This window comes from Amblyraja radiata, chromosome 16 (genome assembly GCF_010909765.2).
Source record: "Amblyraja radiata isolate CabotCenter1 chromosome 16, sAmbRad1.1.pri, whole genome shotgun sequence".
Taxonomy (NCBI): Eukaryota; Metazoa; Chordata; class Chondrichthyes; order Rajiformes; family Rajidae; genus Amblyraja; species Amblyraja radiata.
Window position 1 is genome coordinate 16835449 of NC_045971.1, and position 19273 is coordinate 16854721.

General features: G+C 45.3%; 1 protein-coding gene across 2 annotated transcripts in view; it reads left to right on the plus strand.

The window, feature by feature from the left end:
• Positions 1–19273, plus strand: part of wnk4 (WNK lysine deficient protein kinase 4) — a 68203-nt gene that overhangs the window by 17230 nt on the left and 31700 nt on the right. For both annotated transcript variants that reach the window (XM_033035232.1, XM_033035233.1), the window contains exons 2-5: positions 7794–7966; positions 10558–10778; positions 13393–13550; positions 18983–19071. In XM_033035232.1, coding sequence (XP_032891123.1) covers positions 7794–7966; positions 10558–10778; positions 13393–13550; positions 18983–19071 — 641 coding nt within the window. The remainder of the gene's footprint in view (positions 1–7793; positions 7967–10557; positions 10779–13392; positions 13551–18982; positions 19072–19273) is intronic.

Sequence of the window (19273 nt, forward strand, 5' to 3'; positions counted from 1 at the left end):
AGTTTCTCCAGCATTTTTGTCTATCTTCGATTTTCCAGCATCTGCAGTTCCTTCTTGAACATTCTAATTATAGAAAAGTTGGTTTGCAATTCATTATGCCTTCCACAATTGTGGCAATCTAAGCAGCTTGCAGCCAATTAAGTACTTTAAAGGCATTGTCCCTGTTAAAATGCAGGAAACTTTCAATCAGTGGATAACATATATTTGCTGATGGCTATATTAACAACTTGGAATCAGCAACCAAGGCACAAACAGAATTGTCTGAAGAAGGGTCTCGACCCGAAACGTCGCCTATTCCTTCTCTCCATAGATGCTGCCTCACCCGCTGAGTTCCTCCAGCATATTTGTCTACCAACAGAATTACAGAGGTGTTTCTGTAACCAGCCCGGACACAACTGTAAACTGTGTGCGACGTTTGTTCATGTAATAATTTGTGAGCTGGCATAAAATCTACAATTACTGAAGCTGATTCCCCACATCATCATTTCCAGACAAAATCAACATCTGTAAATCACTAGAAAATGTCACAGAATCATGTGAATTGGTTCATATAAAATTATTGTTATCGTAGGCTTAAGATATAGGGAGGTTTCACGGCAGTCGGGTCACGACCCATGACCCGTACTGTTGCTACGCTACTCCAAATGGATTACACGCGATGAACTGCAGGTAGGCACTTACCATTGTTTCCAGCGTAGCGGGCCCGTTAAAACCCGCTGAAATTGTCAATTTTTGCGCTGTAAATAATTATGGAAATCGGGATAAGCGTGTGAGACATTTAGCCTACTTCACAATTCCAAACGTGAGGAGAAATGACGTTAGATAGAAGCGAGAGCTGAAGAGACAACAACAGCCAGAGTGCTTAGCGAACATTGGCCGTTTGCTCACTGCATTTCATCAACAGTAAGGCATTATTTGTGTTTTTTCTTGATTCCTTTGGCATCTAAAAAGTTTCAGAAGTGATAAATCTGGCTGTTTTTTTTAAATCGCCCATGGTTCTCGTGGGTTTTTACATACAAAGTGAAAACGCATCTGAAGAAAAATTTACAGCGAGATTGATCACTTCTGAGAATTTTTAGATACCAAAGGAATCAAGAAAAAACACAAATAATGCCGTACTTGATGAAATGCAGTAAGCAAACGCGATAATCCCCAATATTTTCAATGTTTACCAAGCACTTTAGCTGCTGTAGTCCCTTCAGTTCTCGCTTCTCTATACCTTTATTTCGCTTCACGTTTGGAATTCTAAAGTTGGGTACATGTCTCTCACACTTACCCCGACTCCCACAATTTTTTTCAGCGCAACAATTCAACATTTTGGCGGCTTTTAACAGGTAGGAAAGTAAGCGTTTCTCGCATTAATAACATATACCGGAAGTGACGGATGTCTTCCAGTTGGATTTAACGGCTCTGTGCGTCGAGACCTATGACCCAGTGACCTTTCGTGCAACCCCCCTATATGTGCAGAGGAAGAGGCCTTGCATCCCATCATGGCCCTGATGGGCAAATACAGAATTATTTTGGCTATTCCCACTCCTTATCCAGTTGCTATGTAAATGAAGTTTGGATTTCTGCTTCGAGCACCTTTGAGTTCTAGATTTCCACCACACTTTGGTAAACAACTTTTTCTTCTAATCCTATTACCTAAAACTACATTTGCATGTTATTGACCTCCCTGCTGAGGGAAATGGCGTCTTCCTGCTCACACTCATGACTTTTTAAAGCTGATTTAATTTCCCCTTGGCTTGTTCCAAAGACAACAACCCCAGTGTAGCCAGTCTGTTCAGAACTGAGCTCCTTCAGCCCTGACACTGCATTACTGGTAATATATCAACTTGTGCTACTCGAGCTGTGAGCTATCCTGCATCTTGTACTGTTTCACAATAACCTTCCACTCCTATTCTGGCCGATAAAAACAAAAATCCTGCACTCCACCTCGTTTAGGTGCACAAAATACTTCCCTTTATTGGCCCCAACCTGTCCTGTTATCTTCCAGGGATCTCTCTACCTGTGGCCAAAGGTCCTACCGTTCCTCCGTGTGACTCAAGACTATGGGAGCAGCAGTGGGTAACGTGACCATTCAAGGCTGCCGAACCATTCAATGATCCACCCAGTCCTCAACACTTAATTTTACAATTCCTTTTCTTTGCTCTCCTCACAGACATTAATCCCCATTTTAGTTTAGTTTAGAGATACAGCTTGAAAACATGCCCTTCGACTCACCGAGTCCACACCAACCATCGATCGCTTGTTCACATTAGTTCTGTTATCCCAATTTTCTTATTCACTCCTTACACACCAGGGGCAATTTGCGGAGGACAATTAACCTACAAACCTGCATGTCTTTGGGCTGTGGAAGGAAACTGGATCACCCAGAAGAAACCCACGAGAACGTGTAAACTCCACATAGACAGCACCCAGGGTCAGGATCAAACCTGGGTCTCTGGCGCTATGAGGTAGCAGGTCTTGAAAGTAATGATTCAACTGAATCAATAGTTCAAACTAATATTATGTAAGAAAATGACATTTTATTTTAAAACTTGCCACAGGAAAGCAATGCTGGACCCTTCCAATTAAATTAGCTGGAGAAATTGATGACAGTCTGGTACCCAGCCAAATGATGATAAATGTACATTGGCATTGGTTGGGAGCTTGGCCTGTAATTGCTCTGACCAGCTTTATTTTTTGGCTGCTGTACAACAGTCTGGTTTTTAACATTTTGCAGGTGCAGATACGCTGAAGGGTCACAAAATGAGAACTGGTTCTGATGGATATGTTCAGATTCCCACTTGTTTTTCAGGCACTTACTCCATCCGCCTTTAGGAATTCAGCCCAGTGGCCTAGTTTAGTTTTTAGTTTAGAGATACAGCGTGGAAACTGGCCACGCGACCTGCCAAACCCGCACTGACCACGATCACCCGTACACTAGTTCTACACACTACGGACAATTTACAGAAGCCAATTAACCAATTAACCTACAAACCTGGAATGTGGGAGGAAGCCAGATCACCTGGTGAAAACCCATGGGGGAACATACAAACTCTGGACAGACATCACCCCGAGTCAGGATTGAACCTGGGTCTCTGGCGCTGTAAGGCAGCAACTCTACCGCTGCACCACAGTTGACTGGGAACTTTTTAAATTCTGTCCAAGTGTGGAGTATGGTAAAAATTTCACACTGTAGAGGATATTTTTAAACATGTGTTCATCCATTAACAATCAATTTAACTTTGCAAACCATTAAAACTGTGGTATTTTAACAATCAGGCAAGCCACAGATTTAACATTTTAAGCTTGCTAAACCTATATTCCCTTAATGGAAGCGGTTACATTAAAATGTTCTCCCAATCTCATAGTTTAACTTAAAGACCCACGTGCCATTTGGCCCAGTAAAGTTACAATATTCCATTTGCCTGTTTCCGCGCTGTTTATAACTGACAAGTCTGTTCATTCCATCACCACTGATTGATGAAGTTGCCTTGGAGCCTTTTGGGGGATCTTTTTCCTCGTGCCTACCTTTCAAAATAGTTTTTCTGCGATCTCTGAGCTCTTTCTCACATCTACATACAAGGTCACGAAAGCTTGCAAATTTAGCAATTAGTTTAGCTCCTTTCCAAGATAAGGAGAATTTTTCCATAAAAGTCAGTTTTAATGTTTAGCCTCTTTAATTAGTATTTTGAAGTATGAAGTAACTTGGTATTGCTTCCATGGTCTGAACAGATGTGAGAGATTAACAGAGCACACATACAGTGAGGTTACAGTGTTACTAGGTTTCGTCACTGAGCAGACCGCTGGGATTCTGAAGGAATCTGGCAGCTTGACAAATCCGCAGAATCTTTTGGTACACTTCAGTCAATGTCTCTTGTGTGTCTGGTGCTGGCTGGAGCTTGCCCAATTTTAGTTTCATTTAAAGACGCAGCGCGGAAACAGGCCCTTCGGCCCATCGAGTCCGCACCAACCAGTGATCCCCGCGCACTAACACTATAAAACACACACACTACGGACAATTTTAACATTTTTATCAAAGCCATTTAACCTACAAAACCTGTACCTATTTGGAGTGTGGGAGGAAACCGGAGCACCTGGAGAAAACCCGTGCAGGTCAATGTAAAATCTCCGTACAGACAGCACCCCATAGCCAGGATCGAACCCAGGTCACTGGCACTATATGGCAGCAACTCTACTGCTGCACCACGGTGCTGCCCTTCTCCACAAATATATCAAGGACTGATGTTGGGAGGTTGAGAAGGAGACCATGGACAGAGGTGTCAACTGGCAGCTGAGGAAGCCTAGGGAGATTGTTTGTTACTGTGCTCAATTCCACATGGCATCTTCAGTTTGAAAGTAAACGGTGAATGGTACCAAAGCCAGACGACTCTTTGCGTGCTAGTCCCAGAGGGGATCTGCTATCATTCATTATTACAATCCCTCCAATCTTTATTTCTGTACACTGTGGACGGCTTGATTGTAATCATGTCTTTTCTGCTGCCTGTCGACAAAATCTCCCCTACCACATCCTACCCCTCCCTTCCCTCGCTTTCCCCCCTCCCCCTTCCCCCCTCCTCTCTCCCCCCCTCCTCTCTCCCCCCCTCCTCTCTCCCCCCTCCTCTCTCTCCCCCCCCACTCCTTCTCCCCCCCTTTTCTTTCCCTCCCTCCTTCTTCTCCCCCCTCCTTCTTCTCCCCCTCCCTCTTTCTCCCCCTCCCTCTTTCTCCCCCTCCCTCTTTCTTCCCCTCCCTCTTTCTCCTCTCCCCCCCTCCTCTCCCCCCCCCTCCTCTCCCCCCCCCTCCCCTCTTCCCCCTCCTCTCCCCCCCTCCTCTCCCCCCCTCCTCTCCCCCCCTCCTCTCCCCCCCTCCTCTCCCCCCCTCCTCTCCCCCCTCCTCTCCCCCCTCCTCTCCCCCCCTCCTCTCCCCCCCTCCTCTCCCCCCCTCCTCTCCCCCCCTCCTCTCCCCCCTCCTCTCCCCCCTCCTCTCCCCCCCTCCTCTCTCCCCCCTCCTCTCTCCCCCCTCCTTCTCCCCCCCTCCTCTCTCCCCCCCCTCCTTCTCCCCCCCCTCCTCTCTCCCCCCCCTCCTCTCTCTCCCCCCGCTCTTCTCCCCCCCCTCCTCTCCCCCCCCCTCCTCTCGTCCCCCCCTCCTCTCTCCCCCCTCCTCTCTCGGGTGCCCCCCCTCCTCTCTCACCCCCCTCCTCTCTGCCCCCCCCTCCTCTCTCCGCCCCTCCTCTCTCACCCCCGCCCCACCTCCTCTCTCCCCCCTCCTCTCTCCCCCCTCCTCTCTCCCCCCCTCATCTCGTCCCCCCGATCCTCTCTTCCCCCCCTCCTCTCATCACCCCCTCCTCTCTCCCGCCCCTCCTCTCTGTCGCCCCCCTCCTCTCGTCCCGCCCTCGCGTCTCTTCCCCCCTCCTCTCTCCCCCCTCCTCTCTCCCGGCCCCTCCTCTCTCCACCGCCTCCTCTCTCTCCCGCCTCCTGCTTCTCCGCCCCCTCCTTCTCTTCCCCCCCTCCTTCTCTCCCCCCCCTCCGTTCTCTTCCCCCCCCCTCGCTTCTCCCCCCCCCTCCTTCTCCCCCCCTCCGTCCTTCTCTCCCCCCCCCCTCCTTCTCCCCCCGCCCCTCCTCCCTCTCCCTCCCTCCTGGATAGCACGCACAAAAACCTTTTCACTACCACGTGACAATAAACAAAACTAAACAATAATTACTCTGAACAAGAAGATTCCGAGTTCAATGAGTTTGAAACTTGAAGCATACAAATCTAGGCTGAGGCTCCAGTTCTGAGGGTGTGCTGCACTCTGGAATTTGCTGTTCTTCTGATGAGAGGTTAAAACAAAGATATCAGTAACAACTCCTTAATCTTTGACCATTTCCCCCCCCCCCACTCTCCCAAATGCCCAGCATGGATATTTGCACCTAAGGTTAGAACCTTGTGCTCTAGACATTGTCATACAGCATGTAAACAGGCCCTTCAGCCCACTTATCCATGCCAACCAAGATGCCCCATCTATGCTAGTGGATGGATACACCTTCCCTAATAAAACTGACAGAATATGGATATTGAGTGGGCAGGTTTGAGTGAGAATCAAGGCCCAGGAACTTATCACCAACTCCATGTTCAAGAATTTTACTTTTGACGTGTTTAATGGGACCAGATGTCGTGCTAGAATCCCATTCCACAGCTTGTTTTAAGAGGTCAGCTTTTCACTGTTGTGTTTGTTACAATCGTGTAGAAAGTTTTGCGGAAATAATTAATTATCCCACTGTAGAAACCGTGTTAACAACAAACATACGACCCCTAAACCTTTAGGTTCAGTTCCACAAGTGGAGGATTTGATATTCACACTGAAATAAAAAATATTCCAAGAGTTGGTCGTGTGAGTATCTAAATTCAAGCAGGTTCTCTCGCCTCGCCCAAGCTCCAATATTCCAACAGTTATCACTGGGCGAAATAAATGCTGATTTTCTCTGTGTAGCTGACTTCAGAAGAACATTTGCACAATGGAAAAAGATGAAGTAAAGTATCCTTTATTGTCATTCAGACATTTCAGTCTGAACGAAATTATATACCTTGCAGTCATAACATAGAATAAAATAACAAAACGCACAGTTAACACAGTTTAACATCCACCACAGTGAGTCTACAAGACACCTCCTCACTGTGATGGAAAGCAAAAGTCTTAAAGTCCTTGTCACTTCCCTCCTTGTTCTCCCTCTGCGTTGAGGCGATCCAGGCTTCCGATGTTGGGACCCCGCCGGGTGATGGTAAGTCCAGCGGCCGCATCCGAGCACCGCGAACGGGCTGGTTCAAACTCCGCGGCCCAGGGCGGTCGAAGCTGCCGAACTCAACTGAACTAAACATAATCAAAGAAAAAACTCGAGATCGCTGCACATCCACCGTCCGTCCGTGACGGGGAAAGCTGAAAGTGAAACCAGCTGGCCTGGTCCCCTCTATTATTTCCACATGGACCAACGTTCAATAAATGATGTGTTCAAAAGGGAACTGCAGATGCTGGAATATCGAAGGTACACAAAATTGCTGGGGAAACTCAGCGGGTGCAGCAGCATCTATGGAGCGAAGGAAATAGGCGACGTTTCGGGCCGAAGAAGGGTTTCGGCCCGAAACGTCGCCTATTTCCTTCGCTCCATAGATGCTGCTGCACCCGCTGAGTTTCCCCAGCAATTTTGTGTACCTTCAATAAATGATATTTGACATGTGTGGTGTGCACAAGTACATCCCTGCAATGCAAACATAAGGCATCAGGAACATTTAAACCTTGCGTCTTACTTAAGGACATAGCAAAATGTCTCGCAATTAAGTCATAAAATTTGTCTTTGGTGAAAAACAGTGATTGTCATATCTATTTCTGCCCTGTCACAAATGCATTAAGGATTATACAGGGCAGACAGGTAGTACTACAGAGCAAATTCCAATTGTTTTTACTTCATAGATGAAGAACCATTGGAGAACCGTCTGGAATTGAATAACATAATTAATGCTAAAATATGTGATGTAACTGCAGATGCACTAAGGATAGATAATGTCTTCATGATGTTAAAAAATGCTATTGGTTTATTATTGTAATGAGTGGCGAGATGCAGTGAAAAGATTTTGTTGTGGGCTATCCAGTCAAATCAAATCACACTATACAGAAATACCTATTTCTGCTCCTTGAACTTATGAAGTCTACGAATTTGATGGATGTGGTGGATGACAGTAATCCAATGTGGACCTACTAAATTCACCGTCTTCATTTACTGTGCAAGTTGAACATGCATTGATGAACTTTCATTGATATACCCTCTTGTCATTAGACTCGGAAGTTATCGAAGGCAGAGAGGCAGCGCTTCAGTGAGGAGGTGGAGATGCTGAAGGGTCTACAGCATCCCAACATTGTGCGATTCTACGACTCCTTCAAGTCTTCTGTGAAAGGCCACAAGTGTATTGTGCTGGTGACTGAGCTCATGACATCAGGGACACTCAAAACGTAAGTTAATCCCAATCAAATCTCAGAGCATGAAAATCAAAAGAACTGCAGATACTGCAAATCAAAAATACCAACCAAAAATGCTGGAAAAATTCAGCAGGTCAGGCAATGGTGGAAAGAGAAATCAAGTCAGTGATTCTGGCATTTTCTGTTCACACTTCACAACTCTCTGAGTGGTGCGTTTCCCTAGATGGTGTGAATAGTTGTATCAGCAGGAAGTAATATCTATCTATCTATCTATCTATTATTATATAAAACTCTGTGGCTGCCGCCTGCCGTCCGGCTGCCTTTCTGCCTTTCGATTCGTTCCATCGTGTGATGTCACAATGCCCAATACTCGCAGATGTCCAATCGGAATGGCCGATGCTCGCAGATGTCCAATCGGAATGGATCCATTTACATGTACGGCTGCCGGCTGCATTTCTTCCTTTGATTCCTTGCCACGCCGAATCCAGACGCACAATCGCCGAGATCTTTTCCATTTCGGTAGAGATTTCACTTTTCTTTCTAAGTATCCGCTTCTCATTACATTTCGTTGTGTTTAAGTACACCTTTTTAATCAAATCCTTCTTCTTCCCCCCCCCACCACCCCAATATTTCAAAAATAAACCGGCTTCTCACCCATAGAAGCAGCCATTTCGGTAGACATTTCACTTTTCATTCCAACTATCCACTCATTAGATTTCGTTATGTTTATGTCCACATTTTTCATTAAATCCTTCTCCCCCCCCCCCCCCCCCCCCCACTCACTCATTTTGTCGCCTCCTGCTGGCCAGCGACCATAACGGCTGCTGGCGCCCGCATCTCGCCTCAAAGACGCCATTTAAAACCAGCCGCACTGCTCATTCCTGAGCCGCTTGAGTTGGAGGACCATGTCTCCCGTGGGGGCTACGGGTAGGGAACGGCTGCGTTGGGGGAGCAGACCCAACGGGTCTGCCCTTGGTCTAGTATTAACTAAAAGCAGGAAGAGCCATGACAGCTGACCAACACCAAAAGTGGATATTGCAAAGTAAAAGTAGCAAACTGCTTCCTTCTTTAGATTTGCTTTTTAGCATTATCTCCACTCAGCTGATGGGCTCTTCCATTTGCAGATTCCTATTGTCTTTATTCGGTCTTTATTGTCTATATTATGCGGTCTGAAGAAGGGTCTTGACCCGAAACATCACCCATACCTTCTCGCCAGAGATGCTGCCTGTCCCACTGAGTTACTCCAGCTTTTTGTGTCCATCTCTGTCTTTATTCATTAGAGGAGTATAGGTACGAAACTTCACTGGGCTTGTAACCGAAGTGGCATTATAGGCCAGAATGATTTAATGCAAGTCAGTGGCTGGATCCATAGGCAAACCTTTGCCCCAATGCTGGGAACTCTCAGATCAATTTGAAATGCACCAGTTGAGCCCTTTTAGCAACGGGAATGAAGCTCCCTCCTCCCTTCTTCTTCTTGCGTATGGCGTGCACAGCCTAAAGTTGTGGGACAACTTGTTCTATTTGATCTTACTTGATTGTGCACGCCAGGTTGATTGCATTCGTCGAAACATGGCGGAACACGTGAAGGTTGCAATCTCTCACTCCTCCCTCCTCCCGGTCGTTGTGCCACACTTATATAATAAACTGAACCATTCAGTAATCAGAAGCACATGGAAAGAATAAGAAGCAGGAACAGGAGTAGATTGCAAACACGAAACCTCCCCACCACCCGACCCGTCCCCCAAACATTACTCCAAAGCCACCTTGGCATTTCAATAAGATCATGGCTGATTCTGTACCATAACTCCACCTTCCTCCCTGACCCTTCTCCCTTTTCTTCATATCTTTAGACTTTAGGCATTTAGTCTGTGGAGATACAGTACAGAAACAGACCCTTCGGCCCACCAAGTCCGTGCCAGCCAGTGATCACCCTGTGCACTATCCTACATACTAGGGACAATTTACAATTTTACCGAAGCCAATTAACCTACAAACCTGTATGTCTTTGGAGTGTGGGAGGAAACTGGAACACGTGGAGAAAACCCACACAGTCACAGGGAGAAGTTACAGGCAGTACCTGTAGTCGGGATCGAACCCGGGTATCTGGCACTGTAAGGCAGCAACTTGCCACTGTGCCACCCCAATTCTCTTCTCTTCAAACTGAATTAATTGGGAACAAAATTTAGGATTCACAATAGTTGTATTACATTATCGCACAAAGGGCCAAGTCAAATATATGTAAATCACCAGAAACCTGCAAAAATTGCCGTTACAAATGGGAAGAAAATAACAGTCAGTGAACTCTTTGATGTGTTCATGTTTTAGATCTTTATGAAACAATATTTCTTCCAGGTGCTTTCATTTTATCAAGAATCCCAGCCATCGGCATCCCCTCTAGTCATGTTAGACCAAACCTATATATTCCGATACCCATTGCAGTGATGTAGAATTGGGAAAAGATCCTTGGATGCTATAATGCTCAAAGTACTTTTCTCAACGCTTGACAGCTTTATGTGGTGAAACAATGACTTTATTCAATGTATAAAGTACATTAATAGTGAAGAAGCCGACTCTGCCAACAATAGGAGAGTTAGCTGGACTTACTTTCTTCTTTATTATTTCAGGTACCTAAAACGTTTCAGAGCAATGAAGAATAAGGTTCTGCAGAGGTGGAGCAGACAGATCTTGAAGGGTCTTCAATTCTTGCACACCCGATCTCCTCCCATTATCCATCGGGACCTGAAATGTGACAACATCTTCATCACTGGTCCCACTGGCTCGGTAAAGATCGGAGACCTTGGTCTTGCAACTCTCAAAAGTGCCTCATTTGCAAAGAGTGTGATAGGTAAGTGCATTACGATCATGTACATCTTTGTGAATCCAATTAGCAGGGCATCCGGGCAGAAAGCAGTTGAAGGCTACCTTATCTCACATGCAAGCGGGCTCCATGAAATATTGCTCAGAAACTAGATCATGTCATGCAATACCACGGATATGAGTGGTACAAATTACAAATTAATTTATGTTTAAATTTAAAGAGACCATTCTGATTTGGGCAAAGTCCACAACTTCTGTTTGGTTCCCTCCATGCAATGAACCATGGAAAAGACAGCATAGTGTATTGCCTGGTTGGCTATTCTAGGGCTTTGATCCTAGGTGAGGGGGAAGGGAAGGGTGTGTGGGGGGGGAAGCTTATGGGGAAGGAGGTTTGTTGGGAAGGGTTCCAGGTGGAAGGGCTTGAATTGGGGGGGGGGGGGGGGGGGGAAAGGGGATGGGACTTGAAGGGTGTTGCTGGTGCTTGAGAGCATGTTCCTGGGCCTGTGGAGATTGGAGCTTGCCTTAGGTAGGCCCTCCTCAAGCAATATATTTACCTGGAGCCTCACGGATCTTTTGCTGGTGGAAAGGTGAAGCAATGTTGACATAATGTGAACACTGTCAGTGAATGTAGTGATACGTGATTGGTAGAGCGGATGGAAGGTGAATGTCCTGTAATTGGAAATGTAATGAAGTTCCATGGCGATGACTTTTCCCTCGGCATTCTACTCTCTCTTCCAAGTCATTACCATCACTCATTCCAACCCCATTTCATGGATCCATCAGTCTGAAGAAGGGTCCCGACCTGAAACTTTACAAATGCATGTCCAGAGATGCTACCTGGCCCAATGAGTTATTCCAGCCCTCCAGATTCCAACATCTCCAGTTCCTTGCGTCTACATTTCCAAGATCGTTCATCTGCCACCTGGATGCTCCTCACCAATTTCTGCCTCACTGGTGGTTCAGCTGAGATTGGCTCTCTTCCCCAGCCAAGCGGAAACCCACCGTACCCATCAATGACGCAGTTTAATTATTCTGAATGATCGCCGCACTGTTTCATGGCCACCTAACTTGGAGCAACTGTTAAAACAAATGCAAGAAACATTGCAACCAACATAACAGCTATCAGACATGGACTTTACGAATACATGCACCCAGCAGTGCCAGAGTTAATGGGTTCGAGCGTGAATTTAAGGGTCCAAGCATTCTAAGATTTAATTTCTGTCTAAGTAGCATTGATGTTCTAATAGGGTCCCAGGCTGTGACCCGCATTCATCATGCATTGATGTAGAAAAAACATTTCCTCTGTACAAAATTGGCACAGTTCCCGAATGAATAGGTTTGTGCTCTCACTTTAAAATCCATGGCATCCAATTTATGTCTTAAAAAGTATGCACAACCCGCGGAAAATATTCTAGTATCAATTGCAGAGTGACGTAGCTAACAATAGCTTATCCAAGCTGGGATGAAGGCTCGTGCTGGGGCAGAATACGGGGTGCCCATGTTTTGCGTTTGATCTTTTCTGTCCCCACTCTAAAATTGCATTAAGCCACTTAGAATTAAAGCGTAATCTCCTATTTTATTGGCCAAAGGCTAGAACGGATTTAATGTGGAGACAATGAAACATTCAGCTGGCGATAGTCTGTACTTGAGCCAAGTGTTCAAGGTTATTTAACGCAATGCTCTGAATAGGTCAACAAATGCATATGGTAGCCTACAAGCCAAATCTGTTTCAAAAGAAAGTGTGCAAGAAACACTGTCTCTCTGATGAAATATTTGTAGAAAATCACCAGCAAAGTCTAGTGGAAGCACTGCACGGACACATTTATTTGGCCAACAGATCGACTGGGATAACTTCAGATGGCCCTTGCTTTCTCTCTCCATCCCCTTCCCCTTCCCAATTCTCCCACTAGTCTTACTGTCTCCGACTACATTCTATCTTTGTCCCGCCCACTCCTCTGACATCAGTCTGAAGAAGGGTCTCGACACGAAATGTCACCCATTCCTTCTCTCCAGAGATGCTGCCTCACCCACTGAGTTACTCCAGCATTTTGTGTCTACCTTTGATTTAAACCAGCATCTGCAGTTCTTTCTTACACAGATCGACTGGGATAGTGAGATCTCTGGATGTACTGAGAATAGCGAGTATCTGGAAATAGGAACAAGAGCGTTTGATTGTAGACAAAGTGGAAGTCATCAAAGTAAGCCTTTCACCACACATACTGTCATGAAAGAGCAAGAGAGTTTGTGCTTAAGAAATAATAGTTAATACAGGGACAGAACACATACCAGCATTGCTCCCTTAATTAGCTTTAATTCAATATTTGTAATATTCACTTTCAGGTGTTATGGAGTAGGAGTAGAATTAGACCATTCGGTCCATGAAGTCTACTCTGCCATTCAATCATGGCTGATCTATCTCTCCCTCCTAACCCCATTCTCCTGCCTTTTCTCCCATAACCTCTGACACCTGATTTTTTTTTTTTTACCTATTTACTTGAATATCTCTCTGGTGAAAATTAACAGGGAAGAGTTCCTTATAATGTTGTGTGAATAATCAGATTAATTATGGTTGTGTTTAATCAAAATCCCAAACGTGAAACATGACAGCATTTAACAGCGTAACTCAAACTTACTTGTTTTAGGTACTCCCGAATTTATGGCCCCAGAGATGTATGAGGAAAAGTATGATGAAGCTGTTGATGTTTATGCATTTGGCATGTGCCTATTGGAGATGGCCACCTCCGAATACCCATACTCAGAGTGCCATAACGCAGCCCAGATATATCGCAAAGTAACCAGTGTGAGTAGAAACATATTTTAGTTTTCTTGATATTAAGAATTATATTAAGAATTAAAGCCACTGCCTGGTCAAAACGAACAATCCGAGAATGAAATGGTTGGCTTATATTAGCAGAGTCAGAACACAAATGTACTATTGTACTGCTTCGTTCAAAATGAAGAGGTGAATTCCAGAGTTGAGACTGCCTTTGGCATTGAGGTAATGTCGGATTAAGTCTTGTATCAAGGGGTCCAAGCAAGCCGTGTGTGTGTGTGTCTGTGTGTGTGTCTGTCAGATTGTCTGTGTCTGTCTCTGTCTGTCTCTGTCTGTCTCTGTCTGTCTCTGTCTGTCTCTGTCTGTCTGTCTCTGTCTGTCTTTAGGCCAGTTGAGTACTCCAGCCTCAACACGTGTTCAGACCAGATTTGGCGGAGACCAAGTGCAAGCTCGGCGATCATTTCTCTGAGCACCTTCGCTCAGTCCACCTAGAACGACCTGATCTCCTGGTGACTCAACACTTTAACTCCCCTTCCCATTCCCACATTGACCTTTCTGTCCTGGGACTCTTCCATTGTCAGAGTGAGGCCCAGAGCAAATTGGAGGCACAGCACCTCATATTTTGCTTGGGTAGTTGACATCCCAGCGGTATGAACATTGACTTCTCTAACTTCAAGTAGCCTTTGATTTCCCTCTTTCTCCATCCCCTCCTCCTTCCCAGTTCTCCAACCAGCCTTACTGTCTCCGACTACAGTTTATCTCCGTAGCGCCCACATCTGTCTGAAGAAGGGTCTCGACCCATAACATCACCCATTCCTTCTCTCCTGTCCCGCTGAGTTACTCCAGCATTTTGTGTCAATCTTCGATTTAACCCAGCATCGACACATTTTGGCGGAAACTGGATTGAATTCACCATCCTGTTCTCATGTCCACCCCTGGCCAACATTATAATCTGAGGCTTGCACCAGGAATGGATGAAGCATGAGGCCAATTTTCAGCGAGTCGAAAGATTCCGTCTTCAAATTTTAATTTTTTACAACAGGAACGTTTTGTTGCTTTTCAATGAGGGGTCAATTTCCCAGTTGCATCTCTCCATCACCACAGACCGACTTGTCCCCACCCCACATCCCGGTCACTGAAAGCCTCTGGTATCACCAACCCAGTAATGTCAATGTTGGAACACACTAAGGGTTTACAAGGGCATTCTTACACAATAAAATTGCTAATTGTCCCGGTTGGAATTAGGACTGAACAATCAGTTATGTTTCATTGCCCGCTGAAAGTCAGAGTGCCTCATTGTATTGTGCAAGAGTTAAATGTTAACATTGTGGAAATATACCCGTGGCTGAAATGGTAATGCCTTGAAGCTAAATGTTTCTCAATTAGTTGTGCATTAAACCATTTCTTAAACCAACGCAAATTGCTCTCTTTGAAGTGCTCAGGAAAAGGAAAGGCGTTTTGTCTAAGAGTTTGGATAATCGTTGAGATCCTGATTGAAAGAACAGGCTGGATGAAGTGACTCTGAGGCAAGTGTAACAAGATGGTGCATTTCAGGAAGAGTAAGGGAGGGCAGTCTATCAAGTGGCGACGTATGTGGTTTTTCAAGGAAGTGAGCAGCACTGTAGTGCAGCTGTTAGTATTGAATTTAATCCCGACCTCGAGGTTCTGTCTCTGTTTGCACATTGCTCTGTCATTGCTTGGGCTTCCTCCATCTGCTTCTGTTTACTGCTCTCGTCCCAAAGGTGGGTGGGCTCGTGGGTTAAGTGGCTGCTGTAAATTATCCCTAGTTTAGGCACGTGGCAAGCGAATTGGGGAGATTGTTGAGAGTTACATGAAAAGCAGAGGGTGGGGGAATGGGACCGATGGGAATGCTCTAGGACCTGGCATTGACAGCGGGCCACATGGCCTTTGATGTCATAAGAAAATTAAACACAAATTTGAGAACATTAAGATAGGTCTTGTGCCAGTTCTTGCCTCATACCTTTAATAGTTTGCTGATGTCTAAAATTGTTATCTTGCACTTGATCTAAGATCTTTCAAAAGGCATCTTTAAAAAGGATTCATCGGTTCGTTGTCTTCATGTCAAATACAAAGGACCCACAGTATATGTCTTATGCCCCTGTCCCACTTAGGAAACCTGAACGGAAACCTCTGGAGACTTTGCGCCCCACCCAAGGTTTCTGTGCGGTTCTCGGAGGTTGCAGGTGGTTGCCGGAGGTTGCAGGTAGTTGAAGCAGGTAGGGAGACTGACAAAAACCTCCGGGAACCGCACGGAAACCTTGGGCGGGGCGCAAAGTCTCCAGAGGTTTCCGTTCAGGTTTCCTAAGTGGGACAGCGGCATTAAGAGAGAATGACAGACATGGCTGCTCACTAAACAGGGCAGGTGCTGCACTAGAGTCATCAGATCTGTTAGAAGAACTCATCTTGATAGCTTTTATGCACCCATACTCGTAGAAAACTTTTAGAAAGCATCTCCACTGAAGATATTTTTACGTTTGAAGCCTCTGGTGTTATTATTTACCTGTGCTGTATTGAGAAATGAATGGAGTTTGCAGGTGGAATGTGAATGTGGATCGATTTGGGGCAGATTGGTGATCACTGTAACCAATGGAGTTGGCCTTTGGAGCTGCTGCTAACTAGGTGTAGGTAGATTATTTGCAAGTTTGTGTAACTCTCGGTGATATTTCCCTACAATAAGCATATTTAATATAACAGTGAATTGGTGTTTAGCTTGATTAATTCACTGGATGTATTCAAGAGAGAGTTGGATATAGCTCTTAGGGCCAACGGAATCAATGGATATGGGGTGAAATCAGGAACAGGGTACTGATTCTGGATGATCAGCCATGATCGCATTGATTAGCGGTGCTGGTTCGAAGGCCCGAATGACCTACTCCTGCACCTACTTTCCATGTTTCTAAGTGCAGAGTTAGTCATCTGGATGCTTTGATTTAGGAAATCAGGCGTGCAGTTGTTATTTTGCGACCGTTTCAATTTCCCCAGCTTGGCCACGGAGACGTGGGGTCGGCAGCAGCGGGAGGATGGGACTACGAGCGAGTGGGCAATTGGTGTGGCAGTGACTGGCTTTACAGTGGGATGAAATGGTGGTGTGGTGGCTATGTTTCCAGACTGCGATCTAGAGGCCGGGGGAAGTGATCCTGATGGCGTGGGTTCATATCCCACCAACCTAAATTCAATTTCCATTGAATTTCCGAAATCAATTTCAAGGGGAGGTACATGGTACAGGGTGGCCGCAGCTGATGACAGATTTCAGTACGCATGACTTCTCACCTATATCTGAGGTTCAGATACTGATGCCTCCATGTGTGGGAGCTGGTGGCTTGTGCCAAAATCTTGGAATCAGTGTATAGTCCTTTAGTATCAGCCAAACCCTGTATCTTTAGAAATTTTAAAGAACTTAAAAACACCAAACACTGACACACCTGAAGAAAATCAGTGGAAATCTCAATCACAGGCGGCACGGTGGTGCAGCGGTAGAGTTGCTGCCTTACAGCGCCAGGGACCCAGGTTCGAACCCGACTACGAGTATGTACATTGTCCCCGTGATCTGCGTGGGTTTTCTCCGGGATCTCAGGTTTCTTCCAACACTCCAAAGATGTACAGGTTTGTAGATTAATTGGCTTGGTGTCATTGTAATTTGTCCCTAGAGTGTGTAGGATAGTGTTAGGGTGCGGGGATCGCTGGTCGGCACGGACTCGGTTGGCTGAAGGGCCAGTTTCCGCAATGTATCTCTAAACTAAACTAAACATTTGGAACTCTCACACATCCAGGGAGCTCAGCTGAGGACAGTATCGTCTGTTGTCAGTTTGGAAATGAGTGAAAGTCTATCTTAAATACAAAACAGAACCCTGGAAGAACATGATGGGTCAAGCAGCATCTGTAGCCGTCCTATTGCAGGAATCATCCTGCCCCTTTTGTCTCAACAGGTGCTACTTGACCCGCTGAGTTCCAACAGTGTTTGTTTCAGATTCTTGCATCTGCAGTCTGTTTTGTCTCCGAAATCTATCTCAAGGTTGCTGGCTACTATTTTTTTTCAACTGAACAGCATGCTCTTTGATGGAAGGGGAGGTCATGTGAATCTGAACATATTTTTAAACTAGCCCAGCAGGGAAGTGTTGTTTGCCCCAATATCTTTGTAGCTGTTGTTTGACATATTTCTTTTGGGATATTTCACAAGTCTTGGTAAACTGCCAACATCTAAGTAACTTTAGTTAACGATGCTGAACTGTTTAGATGCCAATCTGATTATATGTATTTGACCTTTGTGAAAGTTGCATTTGCATTATATGGCCTGAAGAAAATGTAGTTAAGACTGATTTAATTTTCTGAGAAGCCATCAATACGAGTTTGTACAAGAATAAACTGACGTTGAAGTGCAATAAACAGTAAGACTGTTATTCAATTTCACACTCCGCCCTGATTTGAATACTTTGCTGGAAAATTTTGGAGGTTATACAATGAGCTCATTTCCATCGAACTGCTTCAACGGAGGCTGCGCAAAGACTTGCCCGCAGTCCACACCTGGCATTTTCAAGAACGTAGAACATATACATTATTAAGAGTCCAAAACCTGTCAAAACCTTTGCCAGTAGAGTAGGTGCAACACCTGCAGGTTGTGAGGTCTTAAAATCAACTCTTGTAGTTTATTTCCTGGCAACTTCATCAGGTTGGTGTGTGTTTAGATGATAACCTGCTGAATTATATATAACGTAAATGCATGGAAAAAAACATGTGTGAGTAAGTACTTGGGCCTAAAGATGCTGCAGCATACAAAGTGTACATGAAAGAGGGCTGTGCATGGGACCCCAGCAGTTGAATGTGAGCCCCTCTGGCTCCACTATTCTATTGCAGAAGACCAAGGCATCACTCTAATCCTCACAATTACACAAAGCCTTTCCTCCACAATAACAAAGATGGTGGAGGAAAATTGTTGAATTGGGGAAAGGGAGGTGGGGAAGATCGAGTGAGAGAAGGTGGTGATTGTGTTTGAGAGGTCTGTGACGATGCATGGGTGTGTTGACGTGGATGATGTGGGCTTTGGGATATTACTGACATGGGAGAGGATTGGAGGTCTTGACCTGGCAGGGGCAGTTGGGATAGGGGGTGGGCAGGAGCAACAACTAACATTGCAATATTAATGATAGAACCCTCACGGAGAATGGTCTCTAATGAATTCCTTGGCAGTGGCCCAGGCCGGCACAGAATCTACCTCCCTGTTTGAGGCTAAGTCATTTGCATCAGGAAGCAACAAAATACTTGCAGTGTGGAATAATTGTTTGCCGTCGACTTAACGCCCTAGGGGCCAGAAATGCAAGATTGTCAGGATAGGACATAACTCACTTGTAATTCTGAGTCATTACTAAATGAGTTAATTAGAGTCAAACGCAACACTTGCATTCGTATAGTTACCCTGTACTTTTTTTTTTTTTTTTCTGTAGGGTGTTAAACCAGCCAGTTATAACAAGGTAAAAGTCCCAGAACTCAAAGAGATCATTGAAGGATGTATCCGCCAAAATAAAGATGAGAGGTAAGGATCTGGTCGTTGTTTGTTTAACGGCACGAGTTGATGTCACAAGTGGATGGTGTTCATCTCTGCTCTTTACACCATGTCCGTCGTTCTCACCTGGCAGCCAGCATATGGGCAATCTCACATCTTTTGAGTGGAAAGACATTATTGTATGTGAAAGTTCCAGTTTCTGTCACAGATATGTAACTTGTTAACCATACAC